Source organism: Schistocerca piceifrons, chromosome 4 (genome assembly GCF_021461385.2).
Source record: "Schistocerca piceifrons isolate TAMUIC-IGC-003096 chromosome 4, iqSchPice1.1, whole genome shotgun sequence".
In the NCBI taxonomy this organism is placed as follows: domain Eukaryota; kingdom Metazoa; phylum Arthropoda; class Insecta; order Orthoptera; family Acrididae; genus Schistocerca; species Schistocerca piceifrons.
The window spans coordinates 619,737,528-619,756,587 of record NC_060141.1 but is presented as its reverse complement, the minus strand read 5'-3'; the positions used below and the strand labels follow the sequence as shown (position 1 = coordinate 619,756,587).

Genomic DNA, 19,060 nt, shown 5'->3' with positions numbered 1-19,060 from the left:
TAATCTAGATAAATGATTTACCAAAAATCATAATGTTTGGTGATGACACAACACATACATACCAAATCTGACATGGATAAAGATCCATTAATTTGGTTCTGAAGTCTGATCTCTGACATGGTATACGTGTTTAACATATGTTCTTAAGCCACTTCAAATAACAATAAACATTAATTTAAAGGGCAAAAATTGTTACAGCTGGTTCTCAGCCAACCCTTAATCTTACAAAACTTGGTATTATGTAATGCCAACAAATCAAACTGACCCACAAGTACCAGAAGAAAAGATCAATGAGTAAACAGTGGATGGGCCTCTGTATGTGAAATTTATTGGCATGCAGATGGATAACAAACTGAAGTAGCTCCAGGACATAGATTACTAAATGTAGGAGCTCAGTTCTTCCTGCATTACACTTGCAAATCTATCTGTTTGTGTTGACCTGCAGATTGGATAGTTAGCATACTTTGCATACTTTCGTTCAGTGCTGTCCAATGGCATAATCTTCTAGGGCAGAGACGCTGAGGTCAAAAAACTGCAGATGAATTTATTAAAAATAATGTGTAATGTTGATAACCAAACATGCAGCAGAAGCCACTTTACATTCACTGCATATACCTAATGGTATTTGTGATTAATAACAAGAGTTAATTTAGGATGAACTCTGCAATTCACAACCACATTACTGGAAGTAAAAATAATTTTCACGTAGTCCGGCAATTCCTGTGTAAGGTTCAGAATGGAGTTTTACTCTCTGAAGCAAAAGTGTATAACAGGTTGCTGGTAAATACAAGGCAGGAAATTGATACACACCAAACATTCAAAAACAAACTATGAGGGTGGTTTGAAAAGTTCTCAGAATGGAAAAGAAAAAAGTACTTACATCACTGAAACTCCTTGTAGATTAATGCACTTGGTCCAACAATGTTCCAATGCCTTGATCCATCTCGAAAATGAGTTTCCTCCAGGCCTGCAAAATAGTTGTCAACTCTGGCTATCTGTTCGTCGTTTGAAGTGAATCTTCATCCACGAAGAAAAATTTTTGGTTTGAGAAGAGATGGAAATCTGACAGAGCCATATCAGGTGAATAAGGTGGGTGTGGCAACAATTCATACCTTAGTTTGTGTAATTCTGCCATGGCGACAGCACGTGTTTTTGATCCTGTGTCAAGAGTCATGGTGCCCATCTTGCAGATAATTTTTTTATTTCTAATTCTTCAGTTACAGTGTGATATACCCTTTCAGAAGACATCTGGAAAGTGTGAACAGTTTCATGCACTTTCAATCGGCGATCCTCCATGACCATTTTGTGCAGTTTTGCAATGATTTCTGAAGCAGTGACACATCTTGGCCGACCACTGCACAGATCATCATCTCAGTTCTCCTGACCAAATCTAAATTCATTTGTCCACTTGGCAACAGTTGAATATGAAACAGCAGAGTCCCCCAGTGTATTCTGGAATTCTGCATGAATGTCCTTTGCATTCATATCTTTCTTTACGAAGTACTTAATCACTGCTTAAATCTCTATTTTTTCCATCTTCGCAAATCACTGTGGCAACAACAGCAGAGCAATGTCACCGCCACAGCTCTCTTCCAAGAGCACTGATGTGGCACATGTTTACAGGCGACAGTCCCATGAATATCACGTGAACAACTCGTTGTGCTAGCACTGACTTTTCGTGGTGATTCTGAGAACTTTTCAAACCACCCTCGTAGAAGATTATCTCTTTGGTCACTCCTACAGTTTATTGAAATATTTGGACTCAGGGATGTAAATTCCTTACAACTCCAACATTTGTATTAAACAGTTCCTGGCTTCAGTCCAGTCAGTGAAGCAAAATTATGGAAAAAAATTTGTGTAGTCACAAATTTTTGCACGGTGGTAGGTCAGAGTGCCACGAATAACATACTGAAAATCCTGAGCAGCGGGATATGAGCATGGGGGTTGTTTAGAGGTCCATTTTTATGTTTTTATTGAGTAACTTGAAAATGCAACTTAAACTGAAAAAGTTCACCATCACAAAATTAAACTACATTATATTTATTACAATAAATGTACTATTCATTTTTTTTCTCTAGGGCTAACCATTTTGGCATTGAAGGCAATGAAACAATTACAGATCACTAAAAATAGTGTTTCAATGGCATAAAATAAATGTTTATTGTTTAATGGAGTGGATTAAGAACAAACAATAAATGTGTGCACCACAACTAAGTGCAGTAGAGCAGTATTAATGGATAATCTGTGCTATGGGGGTGTAACAGTGGAGGAGGGGGGTTGGAGGGAGGTAGTTGCCAGTTTGTTGTCATGCGCTATTCTCCTTCATGTGTCTGCAAACTGAAAAGCAAACAGGTGATTCCTCACTCTCACTATCCCATTATGTGACAAGAAACAAAGCAAGTACAGGGTGTTCACAAATGTTACCGATCCTTCTGCAGCAGACACATATGCGTGAGAGGTGTTTATTTTGCAGAGACATTGTTAATACTACATACAATGCAGTACAAATCATTAATAACACTAACACAAGAAATGCATATGGATGGGATATGTGTAAATCGCTGCGCACTGTTCTACACTGATCTAGGGGAGATTGACTCTTCATCATCCTGTACAGCAGTTGTAGTGTCCTTCCAGGAAAGGCAACTTCCCCCACCAGGAGCACTGCACAGTTTACGCTCTGCCCCTCCCCAGCATTTCCTGTCAATCTGTCAAATTCTCTTGTCAGCTCGTTTATATATAGTGAAGTTATTTTCGATTTATTGAGTGCTTATTTGCTATTATGTCAAGTGAACTTGCTGTCAATATGTGTTCAACAGTGTCAGTTTTATTGTGTCCACTGTCAATGGATAAAATATTTTTCAGAGCACCAGGGATATCAAATGGACTAGCCCAGCCTCAGCCCTCCAACATCTGAAGAGCCTCAGAGTCTTAAATTAGCTCCCTCTGTGATAGAAGTAGGTCACCTAGTCATTATGAAGCGTCAGATATTCCAATATAACTCAGGCATTGCATTACAGCAGGTTGCTGTTCTAGGCTTCAACATGACCAGTTCCATTCCATCAGACATATTCCCGCCTACGTTTCAAGTTATACTTTGATTGTCTGGTAAGTGGATCCACCTGGTGCAGCCCACCGTACAAGAGCCACCAGCTTCTGAATGGAAGAAATTCATACGGTCTACCAGCAACATGATTAATGATGAGTGAAGTGCAATAACTTTCTGGTCATTTATTAATTCACCACCAGATTACTACATTATGATTTCGCAGTTTCACAATAAATTGTCAGGGATAGTCAGCAGCAAGGTGCCATGTTCACCAGTCCAATCCCTTTCCCACCAACACTACATAGGCCACTAACAGCATCCCACTTGCAAACTAAAACACATCTCAGCTACTGTTCATAGGAACATATTTTACATACAAGCTCACTTAACAAGCGCAAATATGACCACATGCCAGTGACCTGCCTTCTCGCATGGATCTTAGATGTAGTAAATGTATTTAATATTTGTTCTTAACCCACTTCATCCAACAATAAATATTAATTTTATATGATTAACACATTATTTTTCATAATCTGTAATTTTTACATTCCATACGAAGTGGAAACTACTAATTTTAGAGAAAAAAATTAATAGGATCTTTTTTGTAGGAAATTTAATGTATTATAGTTTAAATGTATACAGGAATACATTTCTGCCTGAAACCGATGGTGAGTTATTCAAGAAAAACATAAAAAATGAAACTCTAGATTCACACCTGCCCCAACCCCCACCCCCAACCCACATGCTCACATCCCAAGGCACAGGAATATTAGTATGTTGTTCATGGTACTACTTTCTACCACAGTAAAAAAAAAAAAAAAATAATAATAATAATAATTGTGCTGCTGCAAATCGTTATAGATGGGAGAGATGACAAGAATCAGTGACCAGTGAATGGTAAAAAATTGGTAACTTATAGTATTTCCAGAAGCTATATATACAGGAAATTGTGCTCAGTCCACCCAGCATGCCTCTTAAGTCAAAGAAACCATTCTGAACAACTCATGAGAGCCAACGATTCAAGAATGAAGATATGTGGAATGAGAAATGGAAAAACAACTGCAACATACATCGGTACGGCCTCGAAAGCCCTACACGTACACCAGGCTTTCAACTGCCTACAAGAACCTGATGTCAGCTGCACAGGATCCAATGTGGACATGCGAGCACTAAGCCCATCATCTGCAAATGGGGACTCTCATATTCCCTGTTGTAGGACTGTGTAGCTTCAGAGCTCATCGTTGACCACATCATAGAGAAATGTCCCAAGAGATGTTTCAGTGGATACCAGAAGGATATCACCAATGCCTCTCCTAACATTGGAATGAATAGAGTCTATAAGATCAATTGAGACCAGAGCCCCTGTATTTTGTCTTTATTTTGTAAATATTGCTGTGAATTGTATGTGTATATACAATAATAAGTAAACTATACTGCTTAATGCTATTTAGCTGTTGTTGTTGTTGTGGTCTTCAGTCCTGAGACTGGTTTGATGCAGCTCTCCATGCTACTCTATCCTGTGCAAGCTTCTTCATCTCCCAGTACCTACTGCAACCTACATCCTTCTGAATATGCTTAGTGTATTCATCTCTTGGTCTCCCCCTACGATTTTTACCCTCCACAGTGCCCTCCAATGCTAAATTTGTGATCCCTTGATCCCTCAAAACATGTCCTACCAACCGATCTCTTCTTCTAGTCAAGTTGTGCCACAAACTTCTCTTCTCCCCAATCCTATTCAATACCTCCTCATTAGTTACGTGATCTACCCAACTTTTCTTCAGCATTCTTCTGTAGCACCACATTTCGAAAGCTTCTATTCTCTTCTTGTCCAAACTAGTTATCGTCCATGTTTCACTTCCATATTTTGGCTACACTCCGTACAAATACTTTCAGAAACGACTTCCTGACACTTAAATGTATACTCGATGTTAACAAATTTCTCTTCTTAGCTATTTAGCTAAGTGTAATCAAATACATTAGAAAGAATGTTGCTACTTTTAAAAAAGCTGCTGCCTTCTCAGTTATACTAAGTAGCTGCTGTTTATCTGTACTTGGTGGATTAATATTTACTTGATTATAATGATATTGTGCAAAGAAAATGTTTACACACATCTGTAAATACTGATTACTGTTTGAAGTACATTATGACTTGTCATGCAGCTGTACGATGAACACTGCTATGTGCCATGTAGCTAACAGAACTTTTCAATCCCTGAATCTACATAGATAACTTGTAGAAAGAGTTCCTAATGAGGCATGTTTTGAGTATCCTTTGACTTGAATTAAATTGCAGATTATCTGAGAAGCCACCATCAAATGTTCAATGCTGAGGACAAAGATGTGGAGCACAAATGGAAAAAATTCAAAAACACTGTTCAGTACGCCTAGGACAAGTATGTTCCGAGAAAGGTCTTAAGGGATGGGAAAGGCCAAACATCGTTTAATAACCAGGTCATAAAACTGCTACATAAAGAAAGAGAGCTTCATCACAGATTGAGGAGAAGTCTAAATATCTAGCTGACAAACAAAAGCTGAACAAAGTGAAAATGAACCTAAGGAGAGCAATGAGAGAAGCATTCAATGGCTGAACATAATTTTTTGTCACACAATATTGTAGTGATCCATGCCATTCATGGAAGGACATATACCACATACGTCAAATACGCAGCAAAGACATGCATGATTGCAATTAGTTTGTCACATCAGGACACATACTGTGGGAAAGCACTACTCAACAGGTACAGAGTCTACCTGCTGAAGAGCATTTGTAATCTCCATGGAGCAAGGAGGAATGAAGGAGCTCTGGTACCATGTAAGATCTCCGGCACCAAGAAAGACGAATATGATATATATAAGCAATTATTGTTTTATGCTATTCAGACATGTTAATGGGATATCTTGCCGGGTCATTTCTGGGCCAGGTGACTATTCACCACATAGACCTCCTCTGTCTACTGACAAACTGCAGCCCCTTGTTCCAGAATTCCTGATACCTTGCTGCTATCTACTTCATTTTCAATTATTTTCACCACATGAGACACTATCTACATTCCTGACCATTACTGCAATGCATTGACTTTGTTGTCTGACAGTTTGGACTAAAATATATAACATGCGCAGACAGACATAATTAAAATACTGAATCATAAATAACTACCCTCTATTATACACATGACCAAGGGAAAAAATTGAAACACTTTTATTTCAGAGCCAATACACAGTGCTAAGAGGCACACCAGACATACATACAATCTTAGAATACAGATAGCCTAATCATAATTTAGCATTGCATTAATGAGGTAGAATAGACTAGGCAGCCACATTTATGTAACTGATTAACAGGTGCCAGAGTAGAAGACAAAGTTTATAATTTACTGTCACTATATTCAGTAATACTGCAATTATTGAATCAGGGTGTGTATTGCTGGTCAACTTCACTTTGGGGCTTTATTTGCATCAGGAAGTGCTATGTTGCTATAAAACTTGAGTCAGACAACTGATCACTCCAGAGCTCACATGGCCACAATGTCACGCCCCTTCCATGGTTGTCTTGTTGATATGAAGCAATGCCATCCAGTGGCTGTTTGGTGATCTGCAGTTTCTGCCTGTAGTTAGTTGCTTCAATCATAGGTGCCACTTTTGTCAAAGATAACGGCAAAGTACTGTAGAACCCTGCCAATCTGACATTGGGTGATCCAACTCCCTGCGTAGTCCAAAGATTACCATTTCCGGTGTTTTGTTTACCTACATGGGCCATTGCTGCAGTCAGGGCTGGACTTGTTGATGGCTCATAGTCTGCGATATGGATCAGTTGAGAGTTGACCGATGCCAGCTGTGATGGTTTGATCACTTTAAATATGAAATTTCTAATTCAATCGAAATATTTCTAACTCGATGTTTTTATAAATTAGTAACAGTGTTCTTCTTACATATTAAAGTGTGTACAACTAAATTATGGCACCAGTTAAACATCATATAATGCTATCTTTACAAGCAGATGTTGATCCCAGTGATGTGAGCAGATGAGTACAACTGATGTTGACTGCATAACAGAAGCAGAATCAACTGATGACCAATTCATTGATGCTGTAACTTGAACAACCAGTGACAAGGAGAAAAATGGTGATGACAATGAAGACAATGAACCTGTGGCTTGAGTATCATACATAGATGCTAAAAATGCATTTGATGTAGTCCTTAAACACATCAAACAAAGCTCCAGGCCTACCCCAATATCGGAGGACGACAGTTCAATCCCGCGTTTGACCATCCTGATTTAGGTTTTCCGTGATTTCCCTAAATCACTCCAGGCAAATGCTGGGATGGTTCCTTTGAAAGGGCATGGCCGACTTCCTTCCCCGTCTTTCCCTAACCCAATGAGACCGATGACCTCACTGTTTGGTCTCTTCACCAAACAATCCAAAATCCTACCCCAATACACATTTTGTGGATTAGGAAATGGCGAAACATGGTGGCAAAATCAAAGTTGGCATCTACCTTGTGGTTTCTTATGTTGTAAACAGTTAAGTCCAAATCAGTTGTGTATTAACGCAGTACTCTGATAAGGTATGGACAGGTGTTAAACTTTCACTCACTCACACTCACACACACATTTGTTACAGTACTCGCACTACCATACTTTACACCTTTGTGTGAGATTTTTTAGTATGTGTATGCTTTCATTTTGTTACTGTTTTAATATGGAACGATATTTCAGACAGTATTTCCAGTTGAACATTAGAGCTGTGCTCTACTGTACTGTGATGTATTGGATCAATAAAAGTGTTCCTCTGATAATCTGGCCTTTTTTGTATTCCAACCATGCTCCCAGTCCTGTAGGGGACAGGTTAGTTAGGTTTTCCTGTAATATCACTGCACTCTAAGATTCTTTGCCATGCCACTCGTAACATCACATGACAATCAGCTTTTTGTTCACAGTTTTTTTATTAGTAAATTGATTCAAGGTAGCCATGTGAATGGCCTGAGGATTAAGAAAACATTGGACAGGTAACCCTGCATCCACAGTTCAGAGCCTCTCCCACAACTAATAAAACACCGTAGAGGCACTTGGACCATAATATTTAGAGGCACTTGGACCATAATATTTAACACTTGTGTGTCTAGACCACATACAAATGTTTTCCTCCATGGCACTTATCTTCTCCATGCTGCAACCACCAACTACAGCTTAACCTTGTTATTGTTGATTTAATTAGCTGCAGGATGGGGGAGCATGCATATAATGAGGACCATAAATGTCTGCTAAAGGTCCATGTATATGATATCTGTAAAAAATAATAATGTGGGTTGCACTATTCGCGTATTGTTGTAGCATTACAATAGTAGTCATACGTTGTGAATAGCACTGCAGCCAAAGTTGTCTAGTTGCGATGCATTACAGCCTATTGTATTGTTCAAATACATTGTTCATTCAGTAGCCCTTCAAATATTTAAAAGTCACTTATGATATTTAATTCTGTTTTTGATAGTTCAAACAATTTCTCTACCAATCTCTTTCAGAAGCATATGCATAAATGGTTTTTGCAATGCGGCTGCCTATTGATATTGCAACATGATACTCAAATGAAAGTGTCTCCACTCATGAATTTTAATTACATACAGTTTATAGGCATCCCTCAATATAATGTTCACTGAATTATGAGAAAGTCCATGTCATTTGATTCTGAGACTGTCCTCGTGTGGCTGATTGTTACATTGATGACCCAGCACACAAATGCATAACTTTTTGCTATAATTTCAGATACTTTTGGTGGTTGATACTGATATAAAACATGTAACTTCTTGGCACCACAACAGTTAGTATTTTTGTAGGGCAATAATCATGGCACTGACAACTAAGACGCACGTACAACCCACTGACAATCACACTACAATCTTGAGGGAAGCAACTACCAATTATGAGGTGAGCAGTGATACTGCAGTACAATTACAAGATGTGAAGGCAGATGGTTTAGATTTATCTCAGTGACATTGTGAAAAGGATAGTTGCTATTCATCATATAACAAGATATTCTGAGTTGCAGACAGGCACAACAAAAAGACTGTTGGAAAGCAAGATTTCGGCCAGCAAGGCCATCGTTGAAAATTGACAACATTAAACACACACACACACACACACACACACACACACACACACACACACACACACTAATGCAAATACAACTTACATATACATGACCACACTCTCTGGCAGCTGAAGCCAGACTGAGCAACAGCACATGATGGGAGAGGCAACTGGTTGGCAGGGGTAAAGAGGAGGCTGGGGTGGGGAGGGGAGGCATAGCAGAGTAGGAGTGGGGACGGTAAAGTGCTGCTTGTGGGAGCATACAGGGATGTGGTGAAGAGAGGTTAGGGCAGCTAGGTGCAGTCGGAAGGTTAAATGGAGGGTGAGGCAGGGAACGGGTGGTGGAAAAGCAGAGAAGTAAAAAGACTAAAGATGCGTTGGTGGAATAGAGGGCTGTGTAATGCTGGAATGGGAACAGGGAAGGGGCTAGACGGGTAAGGACAATGACTAACAAAGATTGAAGCCAGGAGGATTATGGGACTGTAGGATATATTACAGGGAGAGTTCCCACCTGCGCAGTTCAGAAAAGTTGGTGATGTTGGGAAGGATCCTTATGGCACAGGCTGTGAAACTGTCATTGAAATGAAGAACGTTGTGTTGCACGGCGTGCTCAGCAACAGCATGGTCCAGATGTTTCTTGGCCACAATTTGTCGGTGGCCATTCGTGCAGACACACAGATTGTTCCTTGTCGTGCCCATGTAGAACGGTTGTAGCTTAGCTTGTAGATCATATGACTGGTCTCACATATAGTGCTGCCTAACCCACATGCTCCAGTCTGGTCACAAATATCAACTGTCCCATCAAATGCAGGGCTACATGTTCACATTCCAGCACTACACAGCCCTCTGTTCCATTATCACACCTTCAGTCTTTTTACTTCTCTCCTTTTCCGCTGCCCCGCCCTTAATCTAACCTCCATACTGCACCTAGCTATCCTGTTATTCCTCTGCCTCCCCACCCCAGCCTCCACCTTACCCCCACCATCCAGCTGTCTCTCCTATCATGCGCTGCTGCTTGCAATCTGGCCTCAGCTGCCAGAGAATGTGGTTGTGTGTGTAACTTGTGTTTGTCTGAGTGTGTTGTGTGTTTGTGTGCATTTTGTCAGTTTTTGAAAAAGGTCTTGCTCGTGGAAAGCTCACTTCCTGACTTTTTTTTGTTGTGCCTATCTGTAACTCAGGATCTCCACTGTATGGTGAATTGCAACTATCGTTTCTACAATATTCAACTATATATTATGCGCAAAAATGAAACACTTCCAGACCAAGAGAAAAAAAATTTGAACATTTAACCCAAGACAATCAGTATTTATTGTAATTATGATAATATTTCTGGCTGAATGTAATTAGACTTTGTTTGCCAAACCCTAGTCCCAAATATTTTTGAGCAAATTTCCTGCAAGAGGTTAGTGACTCATTTTTCACAGTATGAGGCATTAATTCCCTCTCAGTTTTGTTAAGTAAAGGGTTAGCTACAGAGGAAGTCATGTATGGTATAACAAATTAAGTCCTGCAGGTCACAACAGTAAAATTATTCTGTGACCTTGGCAATGCCATTGTGTGGCATGAAATTTGACACGTCCGCATGCTTTCGTGGTCATTGCCATTGAATGATAGAAGAGAAAGTCTTCTGCGTGATTTGGCTTCCATCATGTTTCTGTTCAAACTTTTTCTTCAGTACTTGATATTTCAATTCCTCTGCTGGACCACAGAAGTCTTGTGGTGTCTCCTGTTAATAAAGAGCCTTGTAGGAAATGATATGAAAAGAGAAAAGTCTGATTGAAAGATTTAGAATAGTGCTAGACACTAGTCTAAGCAGAAAATATTGAATGAAAAATATTATGGGGCATTTTATGGTTTATTATTGATATGATATATCTAGAGCAGGGGTTCCTAAACTTTCACTTCGACAGAAAACTTCGAGAATCCTGGTAGTTTGATGGAACATCTTGTTTATTGTGAAGGTTATTAAAATATTAAATAATGAGAAAAACTTGATTATTTCAATTTTAAATCATAACCAATAATACACAAATTGTAATAAAATAAAATAAAAAATAATTTGCTTTGTCAAAATGTCAGAAAAAAACCACTCTGTTGTTAGCAGTTCTTTGCAGAGCACTTATTCACTTCCATTCAGAACACCATGTTCCATGGAACACAGTTTGGGAAACCCTGTTCTTAGCATTTCATTTATGCCTCTAATTTGCTAAAACACTTTAATTTTTAAGACCTGAAAATATTTGAATTAATTTTTATTTTAGGATTTAATGCAGAGTAACTTGTGTCATGTTATGCTGACACTTGAAAATGAGGAGGAGCCATACCTTGGTGGTGTACAAGTGTGCTTTGTAGAACATGGAAAGCCTTGTATTGGTATGGCATCATTATCAGGGGGTGAGGCTGTTATGGCTGGACTTGCACTCACATTTGCATTACACAGGTATGCTGCCTTGTTGATATTTTATTTTGGAGGTATAAAAATGTACCTGAAGTTAGTCAATACCTACAAATAGTAATTGGAGCAAGTCAGCGGAAACATAAGCATGTATACTTGAACAAGAAGATTATCAAACTGAATTAGCCAATGAAAATCCCAAGTGGAATATGAGTACCTCTGTGAGGAAATATCGCTACCAATGAAGCAGAACGGGCATTTAGCAGCGAGACTGCCAATACTCAATGACCCAAACACAGCTCAAAGGAAACAAGAATGGCTAATTTCATCTGTCTGCTCCACCACCTTTTTTCCGTGTTCTGGTATTGCTAATCATTGCAAATAATAGAAGTTGTAGATTACACAGCAAAAGATTCTTGGTATTTGCCTTGTAAGACCTTCAAAATTAATAGCTGCTCAAGACGCAATCAGCTTATGAAATAAAATCATTAGAAGGACCACAACAACCTTTTCTGTATGTTGTATCTCTTGTATTCTCTGTGTGTGTGTGTGTGTGTGTGTGTGTGTGTGTGTGTGTGTGTGCCAATTAATATTGTGACAGAAAACCACTGTTACACAAGTATAGTTAAATGTGATAATGTATGTAAAATAAGTGCTAAAAAAAAGTCATAAAAGGAATGTGAAGCGCTGAATGTCGATGTTGGTTCAGTGAGAAATGGTCAAAAATTTTCATACATCTAGAGTGAATGACTTTGCATGGTCGTGCCATACCTGTATCATGGAAATAAATGAACAGCAAATTATGAATGCTGTCAGAAACAAAATAATATAAGTGCTTGAGAGTGGTATTGTTACTGGTTATTGACATCTCTCCTATCACCTTTCTTATATAGGGGCTTAATTAACAATAGCATATTTCAGTCTCTCTGGAAAAATCCCTTGAGTTAGTGATGCATTACATATTTTGCATAAGGCAGGGCTTATGATATGGGAACAAATCTTTAGTACTGACTATTGGAAACATCATCAAATTCATTTGAGCATTTATTTTTTAGAGAATAAATAATTTTCTTAATTTCAGAAGGAGAAGTGGGTGATACATTCATATGACAGAATTTTATGAAATACTTCTTACGTCCCTCCAGCCAACAAATACCTTAGTCTTCCAACTGGAAATATTCCAAGAAATCAAACAAATGCAAATGGTCTTCTCCTTCGCCAACTCAGAGATCATCATTGATGGTGTCGCCACTTGATACCATCGCCCAGCCGACCTCCACGTCACCAGTGCGTACCACCAACCATTTTTCTGCCCTGGACTCCACAGACTGACAGGAGAAGAATGCTGACGCCTCTGTAGATCTCAAGGAGCAGGATCCTCCAGCCTCCTTTTTCCTTGTCGTGACTGACCTCCAATGGAATGTTCGTTGCCTTCGAACCAACAAAGAGGACTTACAGCTGCTCTTGGAATTGCAACGTCTGCTTGTTTCTGCCTCCAGGAAACAAAGTTGCATCCTCATGACCGCTTTGAACTCTCGCATTTCTTCGTGGTCCACTTTTACCTTCCCCCCTAGGATAACATTCCATCTCGTAGTTGAGACATGCTGCTCATCTAGGATGACATCAATGGTCAGCCCATCTCCCTGGCTACCTGGCTTCAAGCTGTTGCAATCTGCATTTTCCTTCCTACTTGTACTGCTTACACCCCTCCATCATTTGGTGTCACCAGGGAAGATTTCCTCCAGCTGATTGGGCAACTCTCTCACCCCTTTCTGCTGCTCGGTGACTTCAATGTGCACCATCCCCTTTGGGGTTCTTCCAGAACCTGTCTGACAGATGCCCTTTTCGCTGACCTTCTCAATCAACTTAATCTCATCTGCCTTAACATGGGAGCACCCACGTTCCTTTCAGACTCCCTCTCATCTGTTTCCATTTGGACCTTGTCCTGCTTGACCATCGTCTCGAGTCGTCCATTCTCTCTGACACATACTTGAGTGACCATTCCCCATGTTCAGTCCATTTGCTGACTCCTACCCCACCTACGTGCAAACCCAAAGGCTGATTGGAGGCTTTACTCCTCCCTGACAACCTTTGATGAACAACATTTCCCCAGTTGGAAGGACCAGGTATAATATCTTACAAATATTATTCTTACCATCACAGAACATTCCATTCCACACACTTAATCTTTACCGCCCTGTGTCTCAGTCCCTAGTGGACTGAGGCATGCCGTGACGCAATTCGCGTGTGGAGACATGCTCTCTGCATTATTAATCGTCCTCCTACGATGGCGAACTGCATTTGTTATAAACAGTTGCATGCACAGTGTCGTCACATTCTTCGAGATAGCAATATAGCTATTTGGATTTCCTGTACTATTTCTTTTAACAGTTCCACTCCATCTCCCGTCATGTGGACCAATCTTCAATGGCTCTCTGCAACCAAGGTCCATTCCAAAATTTCCGGGCTGACAGTAGCAGATGATGTTGTAGTTGACTCTATTGCTATCTCCAACACCTTGGGTCACATTTTTACGGAGATTTCAAGCTCCACCCACTATCACCCTGCCTTCCTGCATCGAAAATGAGTGGAGGAGGGTTGGGTGATTTCTCTCAGAATAGTGAGTTCTACAGTGCAATGCCGCCTTTACTATAAGGGAGCTAGATCACGCTCTCACTTCATCTTGGTCCTCCACCACAGGGCCAGATGATGTTCATACTGTAGAACCTTTCTCTTGCAGGCAAGAACTTCTCCTTCATAAGTACAATTGCAGCTGGGCAGAAGGCACGTTTTCCAGACACTGGCATGAAGCCATTATCGTACCCATAGCTAACCCTGATAAGGACAAACACCTTCCTTTTAGCTATCGCCCCATTTCTCTCACCAGCTGTGTTTGTAAGGTAATGGAATGCATGATTCATGTCCGGCTGGTATGGTGGCTCAAGTCTCACGATGTACTCGAAAGATTCCAAGAAATCAAACAAATGCAAACGGTCTTCTCCTTCGCCAACTCAGAGATCATCATTGATGGTGTCGTCACTTGATACCATCGCCCAGCCGACCTCCACATCACCAGTGCGTACCACCAACCATTTTTCTGCCTGCGAAGTGTGGATTTCAAGCATGCCGTTCTGCAATTGACCATCTCGTCACTTCGTCAACCCATGTCATTAATGGTTTCCTGTGGAAATACCAGACTGTGGCTATGTTTTTTTGATTTGGAGAAAGCCTACAACACCTGCTGGAGGACGTATCCTCCATACTCTGCATGTGGGGCTTCCATGGCAGCATGTGCCATTTCCTTCAGGAATTTTAAGATCAAGTTTTCAAGGCACATGTGGGTTCTGCCTTGTCGGGCACCTGTATCCACAAAAACAGTGTGCTTCAGAGTTATGTCCTGAGCATTGTCCTCTTTGCTATTGCCATTATCCCTATGATGGCCTGTCTCCTGCTGGACCCCCACCTCCCTTTTCATTGACCATTTTGTGATCTATTGCAGTTCTCCATGGACTTGTCTCCTTGAGCAGCGTCTTGAGCCATGTCTCGATCATCTTTATTCAGAGGGCATTGACTATGGCTTTCGTCTTTCCTCTGACAAAACCATTTGTATGAATTTCAGGTGGCACAATTGGTTTCTTCCACCATCTTGGGCCTGTTGCTCTTCCATTTGTTGAAACTACAAGATTGCTGGGGCTCTTTCTTGGTCGTCCACTGTACGCTCTCCCTCAGTGTCTTATATGTCCTCAGTCATACTTCCTGGGGAGCGGATCAGATCACCCTCCTCCATTTGTACCAGTCTCTTGTCTGTTCAAAACTAGACTATGGTTGTTTTGTTTATGCATCTGCACAACTGTCCCTCTTTTGCCGTCTCAATACTATCCACCATTGTGTCATCTGTGTAGCCACTGGCGCCTTTTACACTAGCCCAGTTGAGAGTCCGTATGCAGAAGCTGCCAAACTACCACTGTCATACCGCTGTGACTATCTTCTTAGCAGGTATGCATGCCACATGTCTGCCATGCCTGGTCCCCCGACCTATGCCACCTCCTTCGATGACTCCTTTGATCGCCAGTATGGGGCAAGTCCCTCTTCTCAGTTACCTCCTGAAGTTCACTTTCAACTCTTGCTCCAGCAGCTTAACTTCAAGCTACCTGCCATTTCCGTGATGGGTGTAAACCCTCACCACCTTGGCTTCATATGGCGGCCTGTGTTCACCTTGGCTTTCATTCGCTTCCTAAGGACACTACTCCAGCCTTGCTCTATTGCCGTAAGTTTCATAACCTTTACATGGAACTTTGTGATAGTACCTTTGTGTACACTGATGGCTCTTGGAGTGACCGTAGTGTCGGGTGTGCCTTCGTCATTGGCACCAATGATTTTTGGCATTGACCTCTGGAACACTGCTCAATATTTACAGCAGAGCTTTTCGCACTGTATCCTGCCATGCAGTGCACCCTGAGACACAGACTTTTCAATTGCATCATATGCTCTGAGTCCCTCAATGCCCTTCAGAGCCTCTGTGTGCTGTACACTGTCCATCCCTTAGTGCAACGGGCCCAGGAAAGCTGTCACTGACTCAGTCTTGATGGAGCCACTCTGATGTTTATTTGGGTTCCTGGTCATGTCGATCTGACGGGAAATGAGGCCACAGATGTGGCTGCCAAGGCTGCAGTCCTCGTACCCTGGTCTGTTCGTTCTTTCATTCCCTCCGATGACCTTTGTGTTCTTGTCTGTCAACAGGTGGTCTGACTTTGGCATCACCACTGGTCCTCCCTTAGTGGGAACAAGCTCCGGGGAATTAATCCTCTTCTAATGGCTTGGAAAACCTCCTCTCGGTCCTCTCACCATGAGGAGATCATTTAGCTAGGTTGTGTATTGGGCACTGTCTTTTTAGCTATTGCCATTTGTTAAGTGGTAATCCCCCACCACTTTGTGCTCATTGTCTCAAACTTTGACAGTCCACCATTTCCTGATTTAATGCCCTTTTTGTAACCACTCATGTTCTCATTTATGTTTTCCGTCTTAGTTATCGGCCATTTTAGTGAATGACCATATTTTACTTTTTATCCATCATACCAATATGCCAAGGACAATTAATATTTAGTTCAGGACCTCCATTTCTCTCTGACGTATTTTATGGATCTTTCTCCAAGTCCCGGTTTTAGCTGTCTTTCCTTCTGTTGGTTGGACTTAACATATAGTCATTTTTAACTCACTCACACTCTCTCTCTTCTCTCTCTCTCTCTCTCTTTGTGTTCTACAGTTCTGGCATGGACCAATTTATTTAGTTTCTTTTATCCAGCGTGCCACTTTTGGCTCATTTGTCTTTTTTTTTTTTTTTAAGTTAATTTTTACCTTTATATCATTTTTGACAGAAGTTTAAGCCCAAGTACACAATTTTTATATATTACTTATATGTCAACAATTTATGTCTAACCATATTTGATTCAGTCACATATTATGTATTAACTATTTGTTAATGATTGGGGTAGTCAGCTCTGATGCTGTTCACCACTAGATGGATTTACCTTCCCTTGCAGTGCGAAGTTGCTAGTTTTTGTGTGTGCCTACATTGTAGCACCCCGTTAAACCAGCCCGTGTTTCATTCTTACTAGCTCAGCCATATCAATTTCCTGTCAAAATCATATTTACAGTTTCGCAATGAACCCCCACTATTATTATAACAAACACATGTTGTGTGGTATGCAGACTCCTATTGTACTTTCTCCATTTCCCTAATGCAGTCTTGTTCACTTTAAGATGCAATCTTGCTCACTTAAAGATGCCCAAAACTGATCATGACTGAATGAATAAAATATTTACAACTGAAGCAGTTAATTACCTGATTCCATTATCAATTAGGGTCCTAATGTCTTCATCCACCTGTGTTGGAAAGTTAATTACTGAGATCAAATTGTAGGATCCAAATAAGGTTTCCAGATTATTTTTCCTGTTAGAATCCCTCAGAAAATGTACTTTGAAATCATCACAGCCTATTAACTGCTTGCTGCTGTCTGACAGATAGCATAGTAAAGAATCCAAATTCTTCATAAACAGTTCAAAATTTCCCAGTGGGTACCTATACGTGGTTAAAATTAAAAGCAAACCACTTTCAGTATTAATTCATAAGTGCACATTTAAGTGTGTTGGTCACCAGAAAATCTAATGCGTCAGTGTTTTTGAACCTGTGTTCTGTCTTAATATCTGTAACACCTCCTCCTTTTCTAATGTAAGCCCTATGTGTGTAAGATGCTAAAATGTAATCTTTTATCTCCATTTCGCAATTGTAGCAACAGGCATGCCCTCATATGAGATATCATTTGAATTAGCAGCAGTCTTCTTAACTTGGTGTCCACAAGACCCACGGGAGTGGTAACCCAAGGCTGATCATGGTGCCCGAAGACCTCCACAAAACTCCCATTTGTTTTTGTGTAGTTGCTACTCCTATTTCTTCCGTGTCACCTCTAATGCTACAATTTCTGTCTTTAATCTGGCTGTTCCCTGTTCCACCTACTATGATAACCTGATCCTTATTGTAAAAATCTTTGCCAAATTCCCTATGTCCCCTGTCACCTTATCTTCTCATTACTTGTGATCTGCTGCCCTGTTCTGATTCGTTCTGTACCATCAGTCTAACCTCTGCCATTGCTACTACCTAGCAGTAATACTATTTTCTAGCTACTCTCTGTTGGTAGTGATCTACACTTAGCGTCTTTGCTAGAAGTCTGCTGCACTCTACTGTGACTTAACAGTTTTCTCCTACTTCAGGCAACAAATCAGATTTATTTGATACTGTAAGCTGATGAGTAAATGAAGAAGTTAAAAATCTGTTTCCCTTTTGGCCATGGCTTGTGCTCTTTACCCAGTTCCCACAATCTTTTTCCTCCTTCAACCTATCCAGTTCAAATTTTGCATGTTCTAATTCAGCCTGAAGGAACAAATCTTTGCTGTGTGTTCAGCAAATCTCCTGTCCTTTTCGCAAAATCTATAGTTCCATTGTTATCTGTGGTACTTAAATGTGTGGCTCCCTCGGCTAAAACACAAAATATATTATAGTGCTCAGTGTGTTTGCTTGTGAGACAAGAAAGTGATCCGGACCAACAGTTTTTAGGCAGTTTCAAATTCTCTTTCCGGCCACAGAAAATATGGTAAACAAACAGTTAACATATGAACCCACACAGAACAAAATTTACACAATTCACAAACATGTGGCGTGCATGACTTCTCCCCCTAAGATAACTGATACTAAAGTGACAGGAAGGGCATCTGGCCACAAATTTGCCAGTACTTGAGAACACGATCCAGACAACAAGTTCCAAGAAGTTCAGTGTCTGTAGTGGCAGTTTTAACTAACAACTGTTAACAACAGGTGTTCAACCAGTTAGTTATGAGCAGGCATTGTTAAGTAGTGGATGTGCGGCCATAGTGTATCAGCATTGGTGATCAGCATTGTCAGGTCAAAAATTGCATTACCCAGCTTGTTTCTGCCCAGGTCTGGCTGGTTCAGGAAGATGACTGGCAAGCAGCCGGT

General features: G+C 40.5%; 1 protein-coding gene across 1 annotated transcript in view; it reads left to right on the top strand.

Moving 5' to 3' along the window:
• LOC124796067 (structural maintenance of chromosomes protein 1B-like) overlaps nt 1-19,060 on the top strand; it is a 78,726-nt gene that overhangs the window by 44,936 nt on the left and 14,730 nt on the right. The window contains exon 5 of the mRNA XM_047260153.1: nt 11,396-11,574. Coding sequence (XP_047116109.1) covers nt 11,396-11,574 — 179 coding nt within the window. The remainder of the gene's footprint in view (nt 1-11,395; nt 11,575-19,060) is intronic.